Here is a 26594-nt window from a genome sequence, read left to right as displayed (position 1 = left end):
GCCATTCCTTGCCCTGGGATTGGTGGAACAGAATGTTGCAACTATTTGGGTTTCTGCCAGGTACTCGTGACCTACATTGGCCACTGCTGGAAACAGATGGATCATTGGTCTGACCCAGTATGGCTATTCTTATGTAAAAGCTGTTGTAATATATTATGATCCCACCTAGCCTGTAATTTACATTGTAAGATAGCTGTATCATGTTCAAGAGTCTGAATATCTCTTTGTCCAGCTGCATTCAGACGGGCCAAGCATCCAGTAATAACTTTCCTAAGGGTCGCATTGAGAGCATTCTACTTCACAGAAGCAGCCTTATTAAAATGATAGTACTTCCGTACTTCCTCTCTAATAAAGTCATGAAAGTCAGAATCTTGCGACAGAGTGTTATTGAAACACCAGAGATGCAGGTTGATTTAAGCTGAAGCTCCTACATGTCATACTAATTCTGCATGATCAGATATCACAGTGTTTTCTATTGATACTGATTCTACCAAAGGTTTAGAAATTAAAGCATAATCTATACAGAAGAACGAATGATGAACTTGTGACATAAATGTGAAATCCCATCCTGTAGGATTAAATGTTTTCCACAATCCATGGGACCTAGAGTCTTACAGAACTGCTCAGCATCTTTAACATGCATTTGAGACTTACTTCTAGGCTGGCAACCCAGTAAAAGATCCAGGACTTGATTATAATCTGCTGTCATAATAACATCAATTGGGTCAGGTCAGAAATGACTAGTTTGGCAGATTCTGTAGGAGTGTAAATATTGATAAGAAAAAACTGTTTGCTATTAACACACACTTTCAATAGTATCCACCTACCACAGATATCATATTTAGAGTCCAGAACCTGAACAGCAGAATTTTTATATATGAGTATTGCAACTTCACATTTCTTGCTGACTGCAGTTGCAGTGTAGCAATCATTACCCCACCCACACTTTAATTTATTAGCTTCTAAAAGTGATAAATGAGGTTTTTGCAGGAAACAAATATCCAACATGATGTTTTTCAACTAGGGCTGTATTTTCTTATGTTTGATTGGGTGGTTGATGCCATTTACATTAAGAGAAAAGAGTTGTAATATTCCCATGAGAAATAGTGAGAAGGAAGCCCATCAATAATAAAAGTGAACTGCTGCAAAAAACAACATAATACAGCAAATAGCATAAGCGCACCCTAGTGATAAAAAAGAACCTCACTACTTACAGCAGCAACAACACCCAAACAAAACCCACCACTACCTGCACCACAAACATACTCACACTGAGCCAACCCAAAGGATCCCCTCTGACATACACAAGAACATCTTTCCACCAAAACGCTAAACACGAATACTGCCCAAACTCCCTAAATTCAGAACATCCAGAAAACATTAGTTCAAATGTACAATTTACACGTGGAGGGGCATACTCGAACGGGGCGCCCAAGTTTTCCTGAGAGCGTCCTCGCAGGACATCCCGGCGAAGTGCCAGGAAACCTGTATTATCAAAACAAGATGGGTGGCCATCTTTCGTTTCGATAATTCAGTCAGGGACACCCAAATCTCCACATTTAGGTCGACCTTAGAGATGGTCGTCCCTAGAGATGGTCGTCCCCGAATTTCAGCGATAATGGAACCCAAGGACGCCCATCTCAGAAACGACCAAATCCAAGCCCTTTGGTTGTGGGAGGAGCCAGCATTCGTGGTGCACTGGTCCCCCTCACATGTCAGGACACCAACCGGGCACCCTAGGGGGCACTGCAGTGGACTTCAGAAAAAGCTCCCAGGTGCATAGCTCCCTTACTTTGTGTGTTGAGCCCCCCAAACCCCCCCCCAAAAAACAAACCCCACCCCACAACTGTGCACCACTACCATAGCCTTTAGGGATGAATGAGGGCACCTAGATGTGGGTACAGTGGATTTCTGGTGGGTTTTGAAGGCTCACATTTACCACCACAAGTTTAACAGGTAGGGAGGGATGGGCCTGGGTTCGCCTGCCTGAAGTGCACTGCAGTACCCACTAAAACTGCTCCAGGGACCTGCATACTGCTGTCATGGAGCTGGGTATGATATTTGAGGCTGGCATAGAGGCTGGAAAAAAATATTTTAATATTTATTTAGGGTGGGAGGGGGTAAGTGACCACTACGGAGTAGAGGAGGTCATCCCTGATTCCCTCCGGTGGTCATCTGGTCATTTAGGGCACATTTTTGTGGCTTGGTCTTAAAAAAGAAAGGACCAAGTAAAGTCGGCCAAGTATTCGTCAGGGGCGCCCTTTTTTCCATTATCAGCCGAGGATGCCCATGTGTTAAGCACGCCCCAGTCTCGCCTTCGCTATTCTTCCAACACGCCCCCGGGAACTTTGGTCGTCCCCGCGATAGAAAGCAGTTGAGGGCGCCCAAAATCGGCTTTCAATTATGTCGATTTGGGTGACCCTGGGAGAAGGACGCCCATCTCCCGATTTGTGTCGAAAGATGGGCGCCCTTCTCTTTCGAAAATGAGCCCAATAGTCAACATACACAGATTCTACATTGCAAACAGATGAAATACCAGATTAGAAGTGATAAAGTCAGAAAATCTTGAAGTCTAGAGATCCTGAAATCATGCAATCTTGATGGTCCTAGAGTACAATTACTGGACAGTTGCTAGTCCAGCTTACAGTTCAAGGAGCCATCTGTCCATGCTCCATCAGGAACTTCTTAAGCACAACAGGACTCTCAAAATTATGGGTTTGGTTGGTGAAGGTGACCTGAAGTCTCACTAGGTAAAATGTGCTATATTGGGCTCCCAACTGACGCAGCAGCAGTTGCATAGACAGTAAATTATTCTCGTTTGTTTGCTGTAGATGGAGACAAGTCTGGCAGAACTAGTTTAGCCTCATTCCAGGAGAGGTTTGACGTGCTTCTTGCTCAACTTAAAATCTGCAAAGTTTGTAGATATCATACATTCAGAAGTAAAGGCTGCAGGCCCTGCAAAGATGTAGGACATCTACATAGGACCTTCTGCATAGGCTCACTTTGAATGGCTTCTGGAAAAAAAGGCCTAACAGATTAGGCAGCAATTTTTCAATGAAAGCAAATTGGGTCTTTTCCTTCCAGCAGCCCCAATATTCACACATTATTCCAATTGCGGTTATTGCCATCCTCCAATTCCTTCTGGATTGCTCCTGTTGAAGCCCCTGAATAGTGTGTTCAGCCTCCATCATGTGCTGCTCTCCATAACTGGTGAGTTGTTCTTTGATATTAGTGATATCTCCTTTGAGCTTCATAAATGAATATGCTACAATGAAATCTCGGTATCCATTATTGGCAAAAATCGAGGTCGCCCATCTCTAAGTCCAGCGATCTCAACATTTGGATCGACCATCTCTAAGGTTGACCTAAATGTTGAGATTTGGGCGTCCCCGACCGTATTATCGAAACGAAAGATGGCCGCCCATCTTGTTTCGATAATACGGGTTTCCCTGCCCCTTCGCCGGACGTCCTTAAAGATGGGCGCCCCCACCGTTCGATTATGCCCCTCCACGTTAATCTGTCACGAATGAACTTTAACGCAATACCATTATTTCTCATTACGAAAATGAACTCTTTATACTTGATTGCTTAAGGCCTTCCAAGTTCCATAGAAACCTATGGAAGTTTGGAAGGCTAAGTGCTTTGAAAATATGCCTCTCTGTCACTTACGAACTTCAATGCAATATAACTCTGTATTTCTCATTCCGGAAATGGCGATCGCCATTACGGAACAATGTAAGCCACATTGCGCCTGCAAATAGGTGGGAAAATGTGGGATACAAATACAACAAAATCACATTGTGGAAAGTATATGAATTTATTTGCATTCTGCAGAGGGAAATAAGTATTTAATCCCTCTGGCAAACAAGACCTAATACTTGGTGGCAAAACCCTTGTTGGCAAGCACAGCGGTCAGACGTCTTCTGTAGTTGATGATGAGGTTTGCACACATGTCAGGAGGAATTTTGGTCCACTCCTCTTTGCAGATCATCTCTAAATCATTAAGAGTTCTGGGCTGTCGCTTGGCAACTCGCAGCTTCAGCTCCCTCCATAAGTTTTCAATGGGATTAAGGTCTGGTGACTGGCTAGGCCACTCCATGACCCTAATGTGCTTCTTCCTGAGCCACTCCTTTGTTGCCTTGGCTGTATGTTTTGGGTCATTGTCGTGCTGGAAGACCCAGCCACGACCCATTTTTAAGGCCCTGGCGGAGGGAAGGAGGTTGTCACTCAGAATTGTACGGTACATGGCCCCATCCATTCTCCCATTGATGCGGTGAAGTAGTCCTGTGCCCTTAGCAGAGAAACACCCCCAAAACATAACATTTCCACCTCCATGCTTGACAGTGGGGACGGTGTTCTTTGGGTCATAGGCAGCATTTCTCTTCCTCCAAACACGGCGAGTTGAGTTCATGCCAAAGAGCTCAATTTTTGTCTCATCTGACCACAGCACCTTCTCCCAATCACTCTCGGCATCATCCAGGTGTTCACTGGCAAACTTCAGACGGGCCGTCACATGTGCCTTCCGGAGCAGGGGGACCTTGCGGGCACTGCAGGATTGCAATCCGTTATGTCGTAATGTGTTACCAATGGTTTTCGTGGTGACAGTGGTCCCAGCTGCCTTGAGATCATTGACAAGTTCCCCCCTTGTAGTTGTAGGCTGATTTCTAACCTTCCTCATGATCAAGGATACCCCACGAGGTGAGATTTTGCGTGGAGCCCCAGATCTTTGTCGATTGACAGTCATTTTGTACTTCTTCCATTTTCTTACTATGGCACCAACAGTTGTCTCCTTCTCGCCCAGCGTCTTACTGATGGTTTTGTAGCCCATTCCAGCCTTGTGCAGGTGTATGATCTTGTCCCTGACATCCTTAGACAGCTCCTTGCTCTTGGCCATTTTGTAGAGGTTAGAGTCTGACTGATTCACTGAGTCTGTGGACAGGTGTCTTTCATACAGGTGACCATTGCCGACAGCTGTCTGTCATGCAGGTAACGAGTTGATTTGGAGCATCTACCTGGTCTGTAGGGGCCAGATCTCTTACTGGTTGGTGGGGGATCAAATACTTATTTCCCTCTGCAGAATGCAAATAAATTCATATACTTTCCACAATGTGATTTTCCGGATTTAATTTGTGATGTGCTATCTCTCACTGTTACCAATAACCTACCCTTCAATTATGGGCTGCTCATGTCTTTGTCAGTGGGCAAACTTACAAAATCAGCAAGGGATCAAATACTTATTTCCACCACTGTAGGTGCCTATCACGTGGCTTAGTAAAAGGGCCCCTAAGTAACTTATATCTGAGAAAATGAAAAATGTACTAGTAAAAATGTTTCAGGGTATTACTAACTTTCCCAGAGCAACAGCAACTCTTTATTGAACGATAACTTCTACAGAATGTCTGTGGAACTATTTATACTTCTAGTGCTGATTGCAAAAGGGGATTCAGCTTGATGAATGCAATCAAAACTAAGATGAGAATGACTAGAAGTTGAACACCAAGACAATTTAATGAGGATTAAAATATATCTATAGTCAGGAAACAGTGTTAATCTGGACAGTGTTTATAATTTATGGAAAAGCAAAAGAGAAAGAAGTGAGATATTTATCAATCTATAACTTAAGTACCAGGTTTTTTTTTTCACTATATTTCAGCTTGTTTGGGCCTGGTTCTGTTGAGTTTAAAATGGATGTGTAATATGACTTACTGTTTTTATTTCAATAACTGACAGTCTCGAGGCTTATTTTCGAAAGAGGAGGACGCCCATCTTTCGACACAAATCGCAAGATGGGCGTCCTTCTCACAGGATCGCCCAAATCAGCATAATCAAAAGCCAATTTTGGGCATCCTCAACTGCTTTCCGTCGCGGGGACGACCAAAGTTCCTGGGGGCGTCAGAGGCGTAGTGAAGGTGGGACTTGGGCATGCTTAACACATGGGCGTCCTTGACCCATAATCAAAAAAAGAAGGGTGTCCCTGATGAACACTTGGGTGACTTTACTTGGTCCTTTTCTTGTTACGACCAAGCCATGAAAAGGTGCCCAAACTGACCAGATGACCACCGAAGGGAATCGGGGATGACCTCCCCTTACTCACCCAGTGATCACTAACCTGCTCCCACCCTCAAAAAAATTCTTTAAAAATATTTTTTGCCAGCCTCTATGCCAGCCTTAAATGTCATACTCAGGTCCATCACAGCAGTATGCAGGTCCCTGGAGCAGTGTTAGTGGGTGCAGTGTACTTCATGCAGGCGGACCCAGGCCCATCCCCCCCCTACCTGTTAAACTTGTGGTGGTAAATGTGAGCCCTCCAAAACCCACCAGAAATCCACTGTACCCACATCTAGGTGCCCCCCTTCACCCATAAGGGCTATGGTAGTGGTGTACAGTAGTGGGCTGTAGGTTTTGCAGGGGGGGGGGGGTTGGGGGGCTCAGCACACACGGTAACGGAGCTATGAACCTGGGAGCAATTTCTGAAGTCCACTGCAGTGCCCCCTAGGGTACCCGGTTGATGTCATGGCATGTGAGGGGGACCAGTGCACTATGAATGCTGGCTCCTCCCATGACCAAAGGGCTTGGATTTGGTTGTTTCTGTGATGGGCGTCCTCATTTTCCATTATCACCGAAAATCAGAAATGACCAAGTCTAAGGACGACTATCTCTAAGGTCAACCTAAATTTCCAGATTTGGGTGTCCCTGACCGTATTATCAAAATGAAAGATGGATGTCCATCTTGTTTCGATAATACAGGTTTCCCCGCCCCTTCACGGGGACGTCCTGCGAGGACGTCCTCAGAAAAACTTGGGTGTCCCTTTCGATTATGCCCCTCTATGTCTTTCTTCTACCAATCTTCCCTCTGCCATTTAATAGTTTGTTATTGTTGTCCCATTATACGACTCCTGGATGTAGCCACAATTTTCTGCAAGTCATGGACGCCTACCCTGCAGCCATTTCATGCAGGTCTGCAGTGCTCATAGCTCTATAAGGAGATACTGGGTTGAAAGTCAACCTACAGGGTGAGAATGCATAAGCAGCCTGCACTGGCCCCCATAATTCTGGGGGTGATTCATCGGCAGCCTCTGCCTGCCCTCTTTTGTCTATGAGGCTTGCAGAAGGCCTACTACGTACAGTGTGCTGCAACTGACATAGCTATGTCCCATGCAGCCAAAGGGACCTATGCAGCAGCCAGTCAAAAGGCAGTGTGATATGATAAAGGACTATTTGGCTGTTTTTGCATTAGGTTTGTCAGCAAGTCTGTATGCATTTTTTCATTGTAAATAGTAACATAATAAATGACAGCATGGTTCATCCAGTCTGCCCAATAGTCACATTCATTATCAAATCGTTACAGAATCAACAATTCAGTAGTATTATTACAGCATTTTACTTGCTTAAGTTCTACTTTATGATGTCTTCCCCTCCACCACTGAGCTATACAGTACCTACACTCACAGCATATGATATGAAAGAGGTATAAAATATGTATACTTGATCTGGATCCACTCTTGCCATTTTCAGGGCTCAGATCATAAAAGTCTGCCTGCACTTGCCCTACTTCCCAAATACTGGAGTTGTCATCAAAACCCACTTCAGCCCATCCTGATATGTCTCGCCATAGCCCCAACAGATTACAAACTTGTCCATCGTGAAGCCTGTATGGGTGTTGCAAGCCTTCTGCAGGGATGATGGGTAGCAGCAAGATCCAGGGTCTGCACAGTCACAAATGCATGGATAGTGATGTTACACTGTTCCTAATGTATCAGGAAGGTTAGTGGTATGATTGAGAATAATGAATAAAAAGGTTATTGTGACCCAGGAAGCTGCAGCTATATGTCACTCTCTTTTGGGACTTGTGGGCATGTCAACCCTGACAGAGAAATGTGTTAATGAAGTCATGAAATTTGGCATAGAATCTCAACCTGACAAAAATGATTGTACTGGACAACATACAATCTTCATTCCTTTTGACCCTTCACAACTACCTCACTCGATCACTATCCAGCTCATTTTTGAAAGAGAAGGATGCCCAACTTCCAACACAAATCGGGAGATGGGTGGCCTTCTCGCAAGGGTGGCCAAATCGGCATAATCGAAAGCCGAGTTTTTGACACCCTCGTCTGCTTTCTGTCGCAGGGACGACCAAAGTTCACAGGGGTGTGTCGGCAGGGTAGTGAAGGCGGGACTGGGGCATGATTAGGAGATGGGCATCCTTGGCCGATAATTGGAAAAAGAAAGGTGTCCCTGACGAGCACTTGGCCGGCTTTACTTGGTCCATTTTTCATGACCAAGCCATGAAAAGATGCCCGAACTGTGCAGATGACCACCGGAGGGAATCGGGGATGACCTCTCCTTACTCCCTCAGTGGTTACTAACCCCCTCCCACCATAAAAAAGGTCAAAAATACTTTTTTGGTAGCCTCTATGCCAGCCTCAAATGCCATACTCAGATCCATCGCAGCAGTATACAGGTCCCTGGAGCAGTTGTAGTGGGTGCAATGTAGTTCAGGCAGGCGGACCGGGGGGGAGGGGGGTTGGGGGTGCTCAGCACCCAAGGTAAGGGAGCTATGCACCTGGAAGCAATTTCTGAAGTCCACTGCAGTGCCCCCTACGGTGCCTGGTTGGTGTCCTGGCATGTCAGAGGGACCACTGCACTAAGAAAGCTGGCTCCTCCCATGACCAAATGGCTTGGATTTCACTGTTTTTCAGATGGCCGTCTTTGGTTTCCATTATCGGCGAAAACCGAGGTCGCCATCACTAAGGGCGTCCATCTCTAAGATCGACCTAAATGACAAGATTTGGGCGTCCCCGACTGTATTATCGAAACGAAAGATGTAAGCCCATCTTGTTTCGATAATACGGTCGGGGACGCCCCTTTACGGGGCTGTCCTTAGAGACGGACGCCCCCGTTCGATTATGCCCCTCCACATAACCTTGTATTTGTATTGTATTTGCTATCAACTGACTTGGCGAACGACTTTGATGGTACTATGTAAGCCACATTGAGCCTGCAAATAGGTGGGAAAATGTGGGGTACAAATGTAACAAATAAATAAATACAATGGTGGGTGTATAGCATGCCTTTGTAATGGGATAAGAAAGGGAAAATTAATACAGGGTTACATAAATTCTTATGTATACAACTTTTTATGGCTATGATGTCCTGATAATGTCTAGCTGTGTTTCTTACCTGTAACAAAGCACATCACTTCAAAGGGGAATCGGCCTGAGTGCAGCAACTGGGAAACATCACACCCTGAGGCATCAGAGACAGCAAACACAGAGGGTGGCACACAGGAGCACTATGACATGATGGAGGAGACTTGCGATGGCAAGCAAACTGCAGCACTGGAGGCTAATCTCCATGGCAGGCTGAACAAGAGGAGAACTAGGAGCCATTAATACTCTCCATTCCCTAGATGGACTTCGCAGATGTTGATAGGCTGTGGCAGTGGCGATCCTAGGTCGGCTGCCACCCGGGGCGGATCACCGCTGCGCACCCCCCCCCCCCCCGGGTGCAGCGGCGTCCGTCCCCCCAGGGTGCAGCACGACACCCCCCCCCCCCCCGGAACAATGACACCTCCCCTCTCCGGTGCATCAAGCCCCCCCCCCCCCCCCCGGTACAATGACCCCCCCCTCCCCCGCGCATCAAGCCCCCCCCCCCCCGGGTGCATTCTTGGCTGCTGGAGGGTTCAGAGAGCAGCCGTGTGCCTGTCGGCTCCACTGGCTCCCTGCTCCCTCTGCCCCGGAACAGGAAGTAACCTGTTCCGGTGCAGAGGGAGCAGGGAACCAGCGGAGCCAACAGTCACGCAGCTGCACTCTGCACCCTCCAGCAGCGTGCACCCAGGGCGGACCGCCCCCACCGTACCCTTGCTATGCCACTGGGCTGTGGGCCTCATGGAGCACAGCTCAACTCACACATTGTGGTGACAACTCCTCACTAGAAACAAAAAGCTACTACTGCTATGGGACCATATTTTGGCCCTACAGGCCAGGCAGTGGGAGGTCAGCCAGATGCTGGTGATTGGCATGCAGGCCCTGTCACAGATGATGACATCCTGTGGTAGAAAATGAGAGATCAAGACATGCATAACCAACAGTGCTGCCACGAAACCACCCTATCAGCTTTGGCCTTAACCGTGCTGCTGCCCGGTTATTGCCGGGTTAGTGCGGGAGCCCTTACCGCCACCTCAATGGGTGGCGGTAAGGGCTCTCCCCAAAATGCCCACACGGCAAGTGCTTCACTTGCTGCGCGGCCATTTCCTAAAGAAAAGAAAGACCTACCTTTTACTTGCTGCAGTAAAAGGGGTCCTTGGTGCACATCAAAAACAGGTGCCAACACCAGCATAGGGCCCCTTTTTACGCAGATTGGTAAAAGGGACTCTAACTCTCCCACTTCCTCCATCTGTATTGACATGCAACCTCCATATACCACTAGAAGTGAGGAAGAGGAACAAAATGGAACCCAGAACTGAGCATCACAGTTTGGTGTGCTCATGCTATTTTTCGTTTCCTACACAGTCACACAGCATTACTACATTGTTTCTGAAACTGGGCAGTCTACGTAGGGTTACCATTCGTCCGGATTTCCCCGGACATGTCCTCTTTTGAGGGCATGTCCAGGGCGTCTGGCAGGTTTTGCCCACACGCACATTTGTCCGGATTTCTGGACAAACGTGTGTCTGGGATGGCGTGCGTGCTGGGCTCTTTCCTGACCCGAAGACATCACTAGACCACCAGGGAAGATGGTAAGGAAGGGGAGGGGAACGGGATCATGTGATGGGGGAGGGGAGTATGGGATGGAGGGGGGCGGGGGAGGGGACTATATGATGGGGGAGGGGAAAGGGGCGGAATGAGGATCCAAAAGAGGCGTGGCAGTGGGCGTGGCAGTGGGCATGGCGGGGGCGTGACATGTATCCTCTTTTTCAGAGGACACAAAATGGTAACCCTAAGTCTACGTAGCCAATTTTAAAAGACATTTCCATGGATAAAACAGCTTTTTACATGCATAAATGGAATTTTCTAGAACTGACCAAGGTATATACACTTAAACTCATGCACAAAATACTCGTGTATACATTAGCTTATCTGACCTGGGAAGAGATGTTCCTGATAGCAGGGCTGGTTGGAGGCTTGAACTTTATTGTTTATCGAAACACTTACTATACTGCCTTTACTAAATAAAATATAGATCAAAGCAGTTTACAGACTAAAACAGAAAGAAAAAAAAAGAATGCCAATTAATCATTCATAGAAAAGCAAATAAAACATTCATCCCAAAGTTTACACAGTAATAGAAAAGAAAGATAAGGATCAAATGGCTCATCCTGTCTGCCTTTCCTCAGTAACCACTAACTCCTCCTTTTCCTAAGGGATCCCATATGCCTGTTCCACGCTTCCTTAAATTCTGACACAGTCTTCGTCTCCACTACCTCCACCGGGAGGCCATTCCACGCATCCACCATCCTTTCCGTGAAGGAGTATTTTCTCAGATTCCTCCTACGTGTATTTCCTCTCATGCCACTTCTTCCTATGCCCTCTCATTCTAGGATTGTTCCTTCATTTGAAAAAGACTCACCTCCTGATGTCACTGAGTATTTAAACGTCTCTATTATATCTCCTATCTCCCGCCTCTCTTCCAGCATATACTTGTTGAGGTTTATAAGCCTGTCCCTATATGTTTTATGATGGAGACCGCTTACCAATTTTGTAGCCGCCCTCTGGACTGACTCCATCCTGTTTATAGCTTTCCATAGGTGTGGTCTCCAGAATTGCATGCAGTACTCTAAGGGGCCCTTTTACTAAGCCGCGTGTCTACGCGTGCCCAACACACACTAAAATGGAGTTACCGCCCGACTACTGCATGGCTCTTGCGGTAATTTCATTTTTGGCGCGCGTCCAATACGCATGTCTGAGAAATAGTTTTTATTTTCGGGCATGCGTAACAGATGCGCGCCAAGTGGCATTTGGTGTGGATAGGTCATTACTGCACGGATTCTTTACCATTAGGTAAATGGCTGGCGGTACCCAAAATGGACACATGGCAATTTTGATTCTGCCGCATGTCCGTTTTCAGCAAAAAAAAAAAGGCATTTTTTGTAGGTGCGCTGAAAAATAATTCTGACTGCGACCAAAACACACGTCTACACTACCGCAGGCCATTTTTCAGCGCACCTTAGTAAAAGGACCCCTTAATGAACCCTCACCAGACACTTATACAGGGGTGCTATCACCTCTTTTTTCCTGTAGGTCATCCCTCTCCTTATGTACCCAAGCATCGTTCTGGCTTTGACCGTCACCTTTTCTATCTGTTTGGCCACTTAAGGTCAGCAGGTCCCGCTCTTCTTTCGTACACAGAAGCACTTCACACCCAACAGTGTATCGTCCCCTTGGATTCTTGTAACCCAAGTGCATGACCTTGCATTTCTTAGCATTAAATGTTAGTTTTCCAATTATCAGACCGTTCTTCAAGTTTTTCCAGATCTTTCCTCATGTCATCCACACCCACTGGGGTGTCCACCCTATTACTGAATTTAAACAGATTTAGCATCAGTAAGGCAAACCGGTCACATATAAAATATGGGCATCTGTGTAAAAAATCAAAAGGAAAATTTGTGCATGCAAATGAGAAAGTGTGTGTGCTTTCCATGGGGTAATTTTTAAATGGAATGTATGGACATACGTTCCTTTAGAAAACTCATGTACTGTAACATATGTGCATACCTGCTGTCCTATTTAGGTGGTCTATTACAAAATTATGCACACAATCCTTGTGCATCACTCATTAAGTGGTTTTTTTTATAATAAACCTTTACATTACTTTCTCTTTTTTTTTTTGCCAGCCCAATACAAAATTAGATTATTTCCATGGAATCTTTTATGGAATCTCAGAATTTGATTTTCTTTTGCCTGCAACCTCTATCACGCTCTAAAACTGCACAATTATAAAAGTAGCAACCAGGTACAATATATCCTCAAGCCAGTAAACTATTAATAGGTGCTGATGAGCCATATAACGCACCAGGGTATTAACATGAAAAAAAACAACTTGTAATTTGAAAAATATGAAGGTAATTTAAATATCCCTATACACGTGCTAGGTTTAAGAAGCAATTATATTACATGCTAGCTAGGTTACAATTTCCAAACAAAGGAATCAGCCAACGAGCCACAAAAGCATGTTCTAATACAGTCTGTAAACAGATTCCAGTGAGCCAGTTAACACATACAGGGGGAATTGCAATCATTTACATTCCAGGAACATGGAGCACTAAGTGAACACAGGACAGCTAATGTCACCTCCTGCTGCTTTTTTTAATACTTCTGTCAACTAGAGGATGTAGCACTGCTGCCTACATAAAATGTCTGGAGTTTCTGAAGACTTCCTGCGGAGCCAAGGAGAAATAAACCATGCCTGAAGCCTAAAATGACAATTATTGCAACACCGACAAAACGTGTTCACCATTTGCAAACTTTAACCTCTCTCCACAGGGGAAAAGTTTAGTTATGAGATTAGATTTAATATACAGGATACATTGAGAAAACAGCCCAAGCCAAAAATGAAGCAGTACACATCACATATCATAATCAATTTGTTATGAGGAAGGAGATAGCTTTGAGCTCCTGACTTTAGGAAAGACAGGCAGGGAGGCAATGACATCCTCCAGGACATATGTACACACTTCCTCTTCTCACCCATCATGTTAAATTGGAAAACAGTGGAAGATATAAAGGGGTGAATTCTATAAATTGTGCTTTAAAAAATTGGTGCCAAAAAAACAGCTTAAGCATTATTCTATAAGCCGCACCTAAAGTTTATAGAATAGTACTTAAGTCCCGGGAGTCACATGTAAATTAAGGTGCATCCATTTGCACCAAAAAAAAGTGGTACAATGTCCCATCTAAATTTACACACGGAACCTACTTACTCTATAATAGAGTGCGTAATGCAAAACCACACCCACGATCTGCCCTGAACTGCCCATGACCCTCTCATTTCCATACCCCGTTTTTCAGGATGCACGTAAAGGTTAGGTGCGGATCACATGCGTAGATCTTAATTAAATCCAATTAGTGCCAATGATTGCTTGTTAAAAAGCAAATTATTGGCACTAATTGGCTTGTTATTCAATTAAATTGCACCTGCAAATTGGGCGCATGCCCAAATTTGTGGGTGCAATTTTTGGCGACTTTTTTAGAATTAGGGGGAAAAAGTCCTATGTACTATACCAGCAAAGTGTTTGCGGGTTAATGCATATTTCTGTGAGATTTAGCTGTCTCCTGTTATTTTTCAAGTAAAATGCACTTTTGCAAAGTCACTTCACTGAAGTACCCTTCCAGTAGTAAATTTTCACATGAAGTCTACTTTGTCAAAATGTTTATTTAAATTTTGCACTGACTTGCTGAGATACAAAAATCATGCAAAATCAACTCATTAATGCACAAAAATGAGAAAACAAGTGCATGAAAAAGGCTCTGTGGGCCCATTTTTGAGGAAAAAAAGAAACTTACTACAGTTCAAGAGCTGCAGTTTTTTTTTCACAAGAGACACCTAAAAATATGTTTTCTTCATGTGGTAGCATGATAAAATTAAAGGGCCAAGAGCCCAGAATGGAAGCTCCTGCTGGACCCTCTACCACTGAGGAACCTCCACTTCTTTGTGGCCCAGAGGGCCTGGTATCCCCCACCTAGCTTTGACATGGGGCTAAAATATTTTAAATCCCTCTCCCTCGAAGGTCCTTCCCTTATCTGAACATTGGCCCAAGATATCCAGAAGAAATGAATAGAATAGGAGCTCCTGCCCCAGTGGCTGACTGAACTAAAATGGTGCTGGCTGATCCCTTGTGGTAGTTTCAAAGCTCTATCTTTGCGTCTAATCACTTTCCCTTCCCCCAGTTTCCTGTCTTTCATCCCCATCTCACACATCGTGACCAGTCCTCATCACACTTCTTCTCCAGATCCCCTCAGTCTCATCTTCTCCCTAGACATTTTGCCCTTTGTCTCTCCTCAGATTACTAAATGCTCTTCTCTGTTGCCCATCTTACTGTCCCACAGGTTCATGGAAATGAAAACAGAGAGGAGTCATTTAAATAAAGGGCACTAAAAATTACGCACTTACAATCTGTGTGCTAAGATAGTATTCTATAACGGCATCTGGGTGCCTTCATTTAGGCACCAACACTTATATCATTTAAAAGGCAGGCATACATGTTAGAGCTGAATTGTAGGTACCGGACACCTTATAGTATTCTATAAGGGCCCCTTCTACTAAGGCGCACTAGCATTTTTACCGTGTGCTAAAAATTAGTGTACGCTAAATGCTAAGATGCCCATAGGAATATAATGGACATCTTCGCATTTAGCGCATGCTAAAAACGCTAGTGCGCCTTTGTAAAAGATCCCCTAAGTTTGGCACCTAGGTGTGTGACCTGCCCAAATGCACTCCCCCTTTGCAATTAGGCACTAACATGTAGAACAGTACCTAACTGTTGTTTACCTCCATTTGGGGGCACTAGATAGAACTGCCCTGAGAGTGCACACATGCTCTTTCCAGGAACAACTCTTCTCCTCCTTTCTAAACTTGAAATGTGCCATGGAGCAGAGGTAGGTGGGCACCTGCAAGTAAAGACAACATTTGTATGCTCTCTATTCCCATGTCATAGGGTCATGCCACTTTGTTTGAACTTCTGACACTAGAAATAGAGAAGAAATGGCAGGATCGTGAGCTGTTTGTCCCACAATACAGGGAGACATGACAGGGAGTCTTCCAGAATATCTGTGAGACCTGGACATTCTGTGGTAGCAAATGTTCTACACTGCAAGTTTTCCTTTCTTCAAGTTGTATTCTGTTACCTCTGAAAACAAGTTATTAGTAAATCTGAAAAATGATATGGGTATATGGCGGATACCTTCTCATTTTCTGCAAACTCCTGTAGAATGACTTGTCTCTCCATGCATTCTTCAAAGAAGTCTTCCGATGACAGACTTTCATATAAAGCAGGGAAGAAGGTCAGCTCATTACTATCTTTTCCATAGTCATCAGTCTCAGAGTTTGAACCATTTACTATTAATTCTTTGAAATACAAAATAAATAAATAAAGTCAGGTTAGCAGTGTTGGGATTGCACCAGCTCTGAGCACATTTTGGCACAGAAACAAATTTTAGTTCATTTTTGGATCATTTTCTTTTTTTTTTGGGCTGATTTTTAGACATTTCTTCAGTTTATTTCAAATGTTCATGCACCAAATTTGATTAAAGCACATGTGGAGGGTAATTTTTTTATCAGCAACAAAATTCAAAAAATGTGGAGTCCAAGAATAAAATAGTGTCTTCCATTTATTAATGATAAAATGCCATATACTTAAAGGTAACAATGCACCTGGAGAAGCACAACTCGGCACGGCCGTGTTTCGGCTGGAACGCTTGCATCAGGAGTCCTATGTGCTAGAGTGCTGTAAATACAAAATGTGCTGTTAGGAAATCTAACAAACGAGTCCTTAACGCCAAAGAAGTATAAGGTGCTTAGTATCAAACAAAACCTCAGCTTGAAAGCAGCAAGCACACTCATTTAGATTTTCCAACAATACAAATTTTGGATTTACAGCTCTCTAGCACATTGGACTCCATTTGCAGGTGTTTCAGCCGAAACTCAGCCATGCCAAGTTATGCTTCTCCAGGTGCATCGTTAGATTTCAGTATATGGCATTTTATCATTAATTAATGGAAGTGATTATTTTATTTTTGGACTCCACGTTCTTTGGACCCCACTCTTTCTTTTTGCTGCTTGCTACCCATGAGGTAGCTCATTATCCTTAATTTTTACCAATGGTAATTTAATAGCAGGGCACCTAGGCTAACTGAGCAGGAAGGCACCTATTTTGGACCTTTATTTATAAAATATCAGCAGAAATCCAGCAGAAACTGGACCAAGATTGAAGTGGCAGACATTACCCATTCTTGAAAGGAGGCATATATGTTAGCACATATTTTTACACACATATTTTATAAAATATACATGTAAATTGTGATTCCACTCATGCTCTGCCCTCTCTCCCACAGAGCATGCCTACTCTACAAAGGAAAGGGAAAGGGACAGGGGATGAGACTTGATATACCACCTTTCTGTGGTTACAATCAAAGCGATTTACATATTATATACAGGTACTTATTTTGTACCTGGAACAATGCAGAGTTAAGTGACTTGCCCAGAGTCACAAGGAGCTGCAGTGGGAATCAAACCCAGTTCCCTAGTATCCGCTGCACAAACCATATAAGAATGTGTCAACGTGAACCCTGCATACTTTTAAGTATAACTTAACTTTATAGAGTCCTTTTTCGCATATAAATCAGCATTTAATGTGTGGAAAAGGTTCATAACATTATCCTCAAACCTCCTAATTCTATAACTGGCACACATAGATAGGCGTGCAGTACTGCATGAAATGATATAATAGCTTTAGATATGTGCAGCTTAATTATCTAATCCGAACTAAACTGGCACTTAAGTGGCAATAAGTACCAATTATCGCCATTAACAAGCACTAATTAATTCTAATTTGGAGATACATGCGTAACTTATGCGCCTATTCTATAAGCTTACCCCCTAATTTTATAAAAGTCACCAAAAATTGTGCATGTAATTTAATTATTGAGCTAATTAGCACCGATAATTGGCTTTTTAACAGGCAATTACTGGCACTGATTAGGTTTAATTGGAACATACGCACATAAATTTAGGTGCTGATCCCGTGCCTAAATTTTTACATGTGAGTTGGAAAAGGGATCACGGCAATGAGAGGGTCATGAGTGGAATGGGGACGTTCCTTATATTTACGCGCACTGTTATCAGTTAGTACAAATGGCCGCATCTAAAGTTATGCATGATTCCCAGGTGTAAGCACTATTCTATAAACCACGCCTAACTTTAAGCATGGCTTATAGAATAGGGCTTTTTTTTTCAGCACCATATATAGAATTCACCCCTTAGCATCTAATTTCCATGATGCGCAAATGCAAAGGGACGTGGACCTGGAAGGAGCATGGGCAGGTCAGAGGTCATGCCAAGCAATTAAGAGCTACGTTTATAGAATACTGTCAGTTGCGCACCTAACTGCCAGTATTGAAGCGCTGGCATTTTCACCAGCCATTCACATGACATCAGTGCTCAAGTTAGACGTGACAATGCTGACTTACCCTAGTATTTTATAACGGAATCTGGGCTCCTAGATACATTATAGAATTTGCGCTTACCCCCAGATTCTATAGCATACCTAGAGTTACATGCGGTTCTGCATGTAAATCTAGACATATTCTATAACTACACATGTAGATAATTTTAACAAGCTGTTAAGCGTTACTAGCTCTTTACAAGCAATAATAAGCACTAATTAGCAAAAATTAGAATTTACGCGAATACATTGCTAAACATATTCTATAATGTACTGTGCCTAAATTCTAATGTGTACAGGCAAAAAGAGGCATGCTTAGGGGGCGTGGAATGGGTGTTTTGTGGGCATTCCAAAATCTATACGCGTTGTTATAAAATATGGGCCACTATGTGTAAATCTACGCGCAGGGATTTACACCAGCTTTTCGTTGGCATAAATGGACAAGCATAAATTTAGTTGCATAAACTATGCCTAAGCATATTCTAAATACCACTCAAGGATTTACGCATGTCAATTGCCTAACGTGCGTTAATTTTAGGCACTATATATAGAATTGGGCCCTTAGTGTTCAGCATCCTACCGTCAAACTTTAGGAGAGCTTTATAGAATTACCTTTATAGAATTGCCTCCAAAATGTTTTAATGTGCATAAGTCAATTTTATTTGCATGAATACAGAGGTTTTATGGATGAAAATCAATTTAGAGTGCATTCTTTATGGACACATTTTCTAAACTAAAAGCACAAACCAGCTGCACACCTCTTGGTGAAGTGAATATTCCATAAAGACAATGAAATTATGAACTTTGATTCAGTATGGCCTCTGGTTTCAGATTTTAACCAATAAAAATGTCCTCATGAAGAATAGGAAATCAATTATTCTTGGATGGACTCTAGAAATATACTTTTCCTTGTACGTTCCAACCACTGCTTGCCTAAATTAAAAAAAAGAACTTGACCATATACCCCAGATTCTATATAGTGTGAGTTGAGTTGCACAAGCAATTCAGGTCATACTCTGAATTGCGCAAGCAACTTAATAATCTTACCAAGCCAATTAGCGCTAATAATTGCCAATTAACAGGCATTTATTGGCACCAAATGGCTTTAATTAGAATTTACATGCATATTCTATAAAGCGATGCACGTAAATTCTAATGTGTGCTGCCAAAAAGAGGGAATGGCCATGGGTGTGGAATGGGTGAATTGTGGGCGTTACTAAAAATTATGTGCACTGTTACAGAATATGCCCGCTCTACACCTAACCTAATCACCGGCATTTACAACAAGTTTTACTTGGTGTAAATTCCTGTGACTAGATTTAATCACATGGATGGGTCCTAGATGAATTCTATAAACCACACCTAAAGTTAGGCACGTTTTATAGAATACACCTAAGTGAATTTTTTTCGATGCCAATTCTTATGGCACCATATATAGAATCTATTCCATAGCAGCTGAATATCAGTACTATCTGGACAATATTTTGGCCTGCCCTTTTCCCTTTCCTAAACCAACCCACAAATATACAGATAACACTGGTCTGTTTAACGATTTAAATGATCCAATATTATCTGTATATATTGTAAAAATATACAGATAGGGCAATAATACACTCACTGGCTGCTGACAAATGCCTAATTGTCCTTGAATATGAAACTGAATTATTTTATTTATGCACACAAAAGTCTAAGGGCCCCTTTTACTAAAGCACTAGTGTTTTTAGTGCATGCAAAAAATTCATGTGCGCTAAACGCTAAGACACCCATTATATTCCTATGGGAATCTTAGCATTTAGCGCACATGAATTTTTTGCATGCACTAAAAACTCTGGCATGCTTTTGTAAAAGATCCCCTAAGGGAGGTAATTACTAATGTGCATTAAGGGAATAATGCATGATTTTTGCCCCTTAATGAGTATTAAATGGCAAAAATCATGCATTACTGTATATAATAAAATATATACCCACCCAAATATAAGCTAACATCTTTCCACCTATAAAAAGTGTATGTGTTTATGTGTGTGTGGGAGGAATGTTAACTCAAACATAGTCTTCTCCTCCCCCCCCCCCCCCCCCATGGTGTCCAAAATTCCTCCCTTCCCCTTCCTTTCATCTCTCCTTCCCTCCTCCTCATCCCCCCGAACAGAGAAAGCCCCATCCCGACACACCCATAGGCCCTCTGCCCCCTCCCTCCTGGGTCTACCATTTCACCTGGTGGTCTAGTGGAGATTCAGGGCAGGAGATATTGTCACGCACTCCTGCCCATGCTGTCTTCCTCATTGGAAATGTCTTCCATGACTAGGGTTACCATATGGCTCCCAATCTACATCACAATCTGCTTGCCCTCTCAGTGTTCCTCAGTTTGTCCAGTCAGGGCCACCGAGAGGGATGTGGGGGGGGGGGGGGGGCAAAATTCCCCTGGCCTTCAAGGCAGGCCTGGTGCCGGGGTCTTTCTCTATCTCTCCCTTGCTCCGATGGGACCCAAGTGATCGCGTCCCGACAGGAGTAGGATAGAGAAAACTCCGGTGCCGCGGCCGGGGCCCCCCTTGGAGGCTGGGGAGGACCTGGAGGAGCACCTCCAGTCTTGCTCTTCTGCCCAACTGAACGGCTGGCTTTTCCTCTCAGGCTCGGTTTTGAAATCGAACATTCCTTGAAAGGAAAAGCAGCTGCAGGGCCAGGCAATCAGCAGAAGAACAGTGCTAGAGGAAGATATCTTCTGCTGGCAGGGCCTCGGGATCCCCGCCAGCCAACAAGGTATTTCAATTACATAGTAACATAGTAACATAGTAGATGACGGCAGATAAAGACCTGCATGGTCCATCCAGTCTGCCCATGACAAACTCATATGTGTATACCTTACCTTGAATTTGTACCTGTCCTTTTAAGGGCACAGACCATATAAGTCTGCCCAGCAGTATTTCCCGCCTCCCAACCACCAGTCCCGCCTCTCATCACCGGCTCTGGTACAGACCGTATAAGTCTGCCATCCCCTATCCTCGCCTCCCAACCACCACCCCCTCTTCCCCCCAACTGCTCCGCCACCCAATTTCAGCTAAGCTTCTGAGGATCCATTCCTTCTGCACAGGATTCCTCTATGCATATCCCACGCATGTTTGAACTCCGTTACCGTTTTCATCTCCACCACCTCCCGCGGGAGGGCATTCCAAGCGTCCACCACCCTCTCCGTGAAGAAATACTTCCTGACATCTTTCCTGAGTCTGCCCCCCTTCAATCTCATTTCATGTCCTCTCGTTCTACCGCCTTCCCATCTCCGGAAAAGATTCGTTTGCGGATTAATACCTTTCAAATATTTGAACGTCTGTATCATATCACCCCTGTTCCTCCTATCCTCCAGGGTGTACATGTTCAGGTCAGCAAGCCTCTCTTCATATGTCTTGGAACGTAAATCCCATACCATCCTCGTAGCTTTTCTTTGCACCGCTTCCATTTTTTTAACATCCTTCGCAAGATACGGCCTCCAAAACTGAACACAATTGTTATGATTGGGGTCAGAACCCCTCTCAAACTTACCTCTTTCCTGGGGGTCAGCTTCTTAGCTGGCTTCTGTTTCTTTTGTCTGTCCTGTCTGAGCTGGCTCTGTCTCTCTGTGCTGGCAGCTTCCAGCAGCATGGGGTTAATTGTTTCATTTTACCACAGCTGTGTGGGTGGACTGAGTTAGCTCTACCTGTCTTTGGGTGTACTGGCTTCAAGTGCTTCACGGTTTTGCATTGGTGTGGGTTGGGCCTCTCTGAGTCAGTGTGCTTTTGCCTAGGTCTAGGGAGTGTGACATCATCAGGGAGGGCCTTGATAAGGAAGTGGTGTTGTTTCCTTCAGGGCCTTTGCAACGGTGGTGTTTGCTTTAGGTAGGGTGGTGCAGTGTGCACTTCTGACTTTGTGTCTAGTTTCCCTGCTTGCTTTTGCTAAGGTCCAGGTTAGTGTTAGTGCAGTGTGCACTGGTGTTTGTGTGTTTAGCTTTCCTGCTTTTCCCTCTTGGTTTTGGAAGCATTGCTATGTGTAGGGCTTTGGAAGCTCTGTTGCTGATAGAAGTACTTCAGGGTTTGGTGTTGTTAGGAACACTGCAGAGTTTGCTGTTAGAAGTACTTCTGGTGTTTGTGCTATTGGGAGCATTGCAGTCTTTGCTGTTGGTGTTTGGTGATTTAGAATCACTTTTGGCTTATGTGTTAGCTTCCCTTCTTTTCCTTGTGGCTCCCCTGTCTTCCCTTTTAGTGCTAGGAGCTCTTCTGGTTGCTTGCCAGAGTAGTGCTTGGGAAGCACCTTGTTAGTTGTATCTAGCTTGCTAGAGCAGTGCTTAGGTAGCTGGTTAGTTTTGTGTTTAGCTTATTAGTGTAAAGCTCTGCTTGTAACTTGGTGCTTAGTAGCATCTGTGTTAGCTTTGTATTTAGTTCCCTGCTCTGTTAGTTTAGGGCTTAGGAAGTCCCTTTCTTGAGCAGGGCTTAGGAGCTCCTGTTTAGTATAGGGTTTAGGAAGTCCTTTTGTCAGTTTACTGTTAGGAACACTCCTGCTGGTTTAGGGATTGGGAGCACGTAGATCAGTTTAGGTTTAGGAGCACTTCTGTTTCCAGTCCTGGTCCCTATGTCATCCGGTATCCAGTAAGTCCTGTCGGCTACTCAAACCTAGGAGCTCAACTCCTGGGGGGCTTAGTAGCTAAGTGCAGTTGGTGCGCTCCAGTCCAGTGTGTTCCGGTCCGGTGTGTGTTCCAGTCCTGTGTCCTCCAGTCCGGGGGATTCCAGTCCATGTGTTCCGGTTCGCTGGGCAGTGCCTGCAGTCCCTGCCGGTGTGCTTGCCCAGTGTTGGTTGGTGGGTTTTGCCTGCTGCTGTCGCTCCTCGGCAGCAGCCCAAGGGCTCACGTTTGCTCCAGAGCCCGGCCCCACGGGCTCTGAACCTGAGAACCTGACAGATTGCAAAGGCCATGAGCCGGCAAGAACCCCCGCCCAGCTGACCCAGCTGGGGTCCAGCTCCATCATTGTTCTTGATCCTTCTATGACTCTTCGTCAGTATCGTGGGAAACTTTTGTCGCATCCTGTTTTGAAGAAGACCCCTGAAGCGGCAGCTGAGAGAAAACATGTCCGGTGGCTTGGAATCGCTGAAAACCCAGTTTCAGATATGGACCCTTTTATCACGCTCGCTGAGTATCGCCGCAGCCTTGTCTTGAATCCAGCTTTGTGGGATACTCCTGAAGCTGTCGCGGAGAGGAGACGTCTTGGGAATTCCATGCTCTGGGCCCAGCAGGGGTCCAGTCCCGTTCAAGCAGCGCGCCCAGACAAGCCTCTGAATCCAGTCGGAGCAGCGCGTCCAGCCAAGCCTCGGAGCCTAGTCCAAGGGACGCTCCTAACCGAGTCGCCGACTCAAGTTCAAGTGGCGCTTCCACTCAAGCCTCTGAGTCCAGTCCGAGGGATGCTTCTGACCAAGCCTCTGAGTCCAGTTCAGAGGGCACTTCGAACTGAGCCTCCTATCCCAGTTCAGGTGGCGCTTCCACTCAAGTCTCTGAGTCCAGTCTGAGGGATGCTTCTGACTGAGTCTCCGATTCCAGTCCAAGCAGCGCTTCAAGCCAAGTCTCTGCGTCCAGTTCAAGTGGCGCTTCAAACCAAGCCTCCTAGTACAAGTTTGGATCCCAGTTCCAACCCAATTTTTGATCTGGATCCGTTTCTGACACTCCAGGATTACCGGGTTGCACTTTTGTCTGATCCAGCCTTGAGGAATACTCCTGAAGCTGCAGCAGAGAGAAGGCGTGTCTCCTGGCTTGGGTTCGAAGAGAACCCAGTTTCTGCTATTGACCCTGCTACCAAGCTCTTCTTTTATCGCTTTCAGCTTCTCTCGGATCCAGCCCTGCGGGATACTCCTGAAGCCCAAGCTGAAAGAAGGTGGCTTCCTGATTTTTCCCGCCAAACTTCTGAGTCCAGCCTGAAGAGCTTTGCCTGCCAAGATGCTGAGTCCGGATCGAGTGGCAGCCGAGATGCTGAGTCCGGAGTGAGTTGCAGCAGTGGCAGCCAAGATGCTGAGTCTGGATGGAGTGGTAGTTTCAGTGAAGATGCTGAGTCTGGATCGAGTTGCAGTTCCAGTCAAGATGCTGAGTCTGGATGGAGTTGCAGTTCCAGTCAAGATGCTGAGTCTGGATCGAGTTGGAGTTCCAGTCAAGATGCTGAGTCTGGATCAAGTTGCAGTCCCAGCCGGGATTTTGAATCTACACCGAGGGCAGAGCCCAGCCGAGATGATGAGTCCACGATGAGTGCTGAGTCTGCACCGAGTGCAGAGCCCAGCCGAGATATTGAGTCCACGATAAGTGCTGAGTCTACACCGAGTGCAGAGCCCAGCCAAGATGACGGGTCCACGATGAGTGCTGAGTCTGCACCGAGGGCAGAGCCCAGCCGAGATGATGAGTCCACGATGAGTGCTGAGTCTGCACCGAGGGCAGAGCCCAGCCGAAATGACGAGTCCATGATGAGTGCTGAGTCTACACCGAGTGCAGAGCCCAGCCAAGATGACGAGTCCACGATGAGTGCTGAGTCTGCACCGAGTGCAGAGTTCAGCCGAGATGCCGAATCAGAATTGAGTTACAGTCCCGGGCAAGATGCTGAGTCTGGGTCAAGTTACAGTCCCGGCCAAGATTCTGAGTCCGGTGAGAGTTGCCGTCCCGGCCAAGATGCTGAGTCCGGGCTAAGTTGGAGTTCCAGTTCCAGGCAAGATGCTGAGTCCGGGTCAAGTTGCACCTCCGGTCAAGATGTTGAGTCCGGTGAGAGTTGGAGTTCCAGTCCCAGGCAAGATGCTGAGTCTGGCTCTAGTTGCAGTTCCGGCCAAGATGCTGAGTCCGGGTCAAGTTGGAGTTCCAGTCCCAGGCAAGATGCTGAGTCCGGGTCAAGTTGCAGTCCCGGCCAAGATGCTGAGTCCGGTGAGAGTTGGAGTTCCAGTCCCAGGCAAGATGCTGAGTCTGGCTCTAGTTGCAGTCCCGGCCAAGATGCTGAGGCCGGGTCAAGTTGGAGTTCCAGTCCCAGGCAAGATGCTGAGTCCGGGTCAAGTTGCAGTTTCGGCCAAGATGCTGAGTCTGGGTCAAGTTGGAGTTCCAGTTCCAGGCAAGATGCTGAGTCCGAGTCAAGTTGCAGTCCCGGCCAAGATGCTGAGTCTGGGTCAAGTTGGAGTTCCAGTTCCAGGCAAGATGCTGAGTCCGGGTCAAGTTGCAGTCCCGGTCAAGATGCTGAGTCCGGAGCAAGTCCCAGTGCCAGCCGAGATGCTGAGTCTACGTTGAGTACCGAGTCCAGCCAAGAGGCTGAGTCCGAATTGAGTGGCAGTTCCGGCCAAGAGGCTGAGGCCGGATCAGATTGCAGTCTCAGGCAAGATGCTGAGTCTACTCTGAGTTCCCACTTCAACCAAGATGTTGAACCCCTCCTGAGTTCCAGCTCCAGCCAAGAGGCAAGGTCCAGTCTGAAGTCCTGTTCGAGTTCCTGTCCGGCTTTAGATTCCAGGATGGGTGTGGGCTCTAGCCCAGTTCTAGCTGCTACAGTGGAGTGCCAGGAAGTCAAGGAAGTTGTGGACTCCTTCAGGAAATGGTTCCTGTTGAATAGGACTCCACTTGTTGCATCCAAGACTCTGATCCTGCCTATCAGCCGTTCTAAAGAGCCTCGTGGCGGCCAAAGCCATTCTGGTTTCCTAGTTCCAGATGTACTTGTCACGTCCTGCCCAGCCGCCCAGATTTATGTTGTGAAACCAATTGGGAGATTTCATCACAGCTACCCATGGAGACCTAAATTGTCTTTTGAGACCTGGAGCTCCCGTGGGGACACGGGAGCCTTGAGGGGGAGGTGCTGTTATGATTGGGGTCAGAACCCCTCTCAAACTTACCTCTTTCCTGGGGGTCAGCTTCTTAGCTGGCTTCTGTTTCTTTTGTCTGTCCTGTCTGAGCTGGCTCTGTCTCTCTGTGCTGGCAGCTTCCAGCAGCATGGGGTTAATTGTTTCATTTTACCACAGCTGTGTGGGTGGACTGAGTTAGCTCTACCTGTCTTTGGGTGTACTGGCTTCAAGTGCTTCACGGTTTTGCATTGGTGTGGGTTGGGCCTCTCTGAGTCAATGTGCTTTTGCCTAGGTCTAGGGAGTGTGACATCATCAGGGAGGGCCTTGATAAGGAAGTGGTGTTGTTTCCTTCAGGGCCTTTGCAACGGTGGTGTTTGCTTTAGGTAGGGTGGTGCAGTGTGCACTTCTGTCGGCTACTCAAACCTAGGAGCTCAACTCCTGGGGGGCTTAGTAGCTAAGTGCAGTTGGTGCGCTCCAGTCCAGTGTGTTCCGGTCCGGTGTGTGTTCCAGTCCTGTGTCCTCCAGTCCGGGGGATTCCAGTCCATGTGTTCCGGTTCGCTGGGCAGTGCCTGCAGTCCCTGCCGGTGTGCTTGCCCAGTGTTGGTTGGTGGGTTTTGCCTGCTGCTGTCGC

The 26594-nt window shown here is 45.7% G+C and overlaps 1 protein-coding gene across 1 annotated transcript in view; it reads right to left on the bottom strand.

The window, feature by feature from the left end:
• Positions 1-26594, bottom strand: part of WDFY4 (WDFY family member 4) — a 593767-nt gene that overhangs the window by 217255 nt on the left and 349918 nt on the right. The window contains exon 44 of the mRNA XM_030203170.1: positions 15902-16065. Coding sequence (XP_030059030.1) covers positions 15902-16065 — 164 coding nt within the window. The remainder of the gene's footprint in view (positions 1-15901; positions 16066-26594) is intronic.

Source organism: Microcaecilia unicolor, chromosome 5 (assembly GCF_901765095.1).
Source record: "Microcaecilia unicolor chromosome 5, aMicUni1.1, whole genome shotgun sequence".
In the NCBI taxonomy this organism is placed as follows: Eukaryota; Metazoa; Chordata; class Amphibia; order Gymnophiona; family Siphonopidae; genus Microcaecilia; species Microcaecilia unicolor.
The sequence above is the reverse complement of the archived record's forward strand: the minus strand, read 5'-3'. Positions and strand labels throughout refer to the sequence as shown.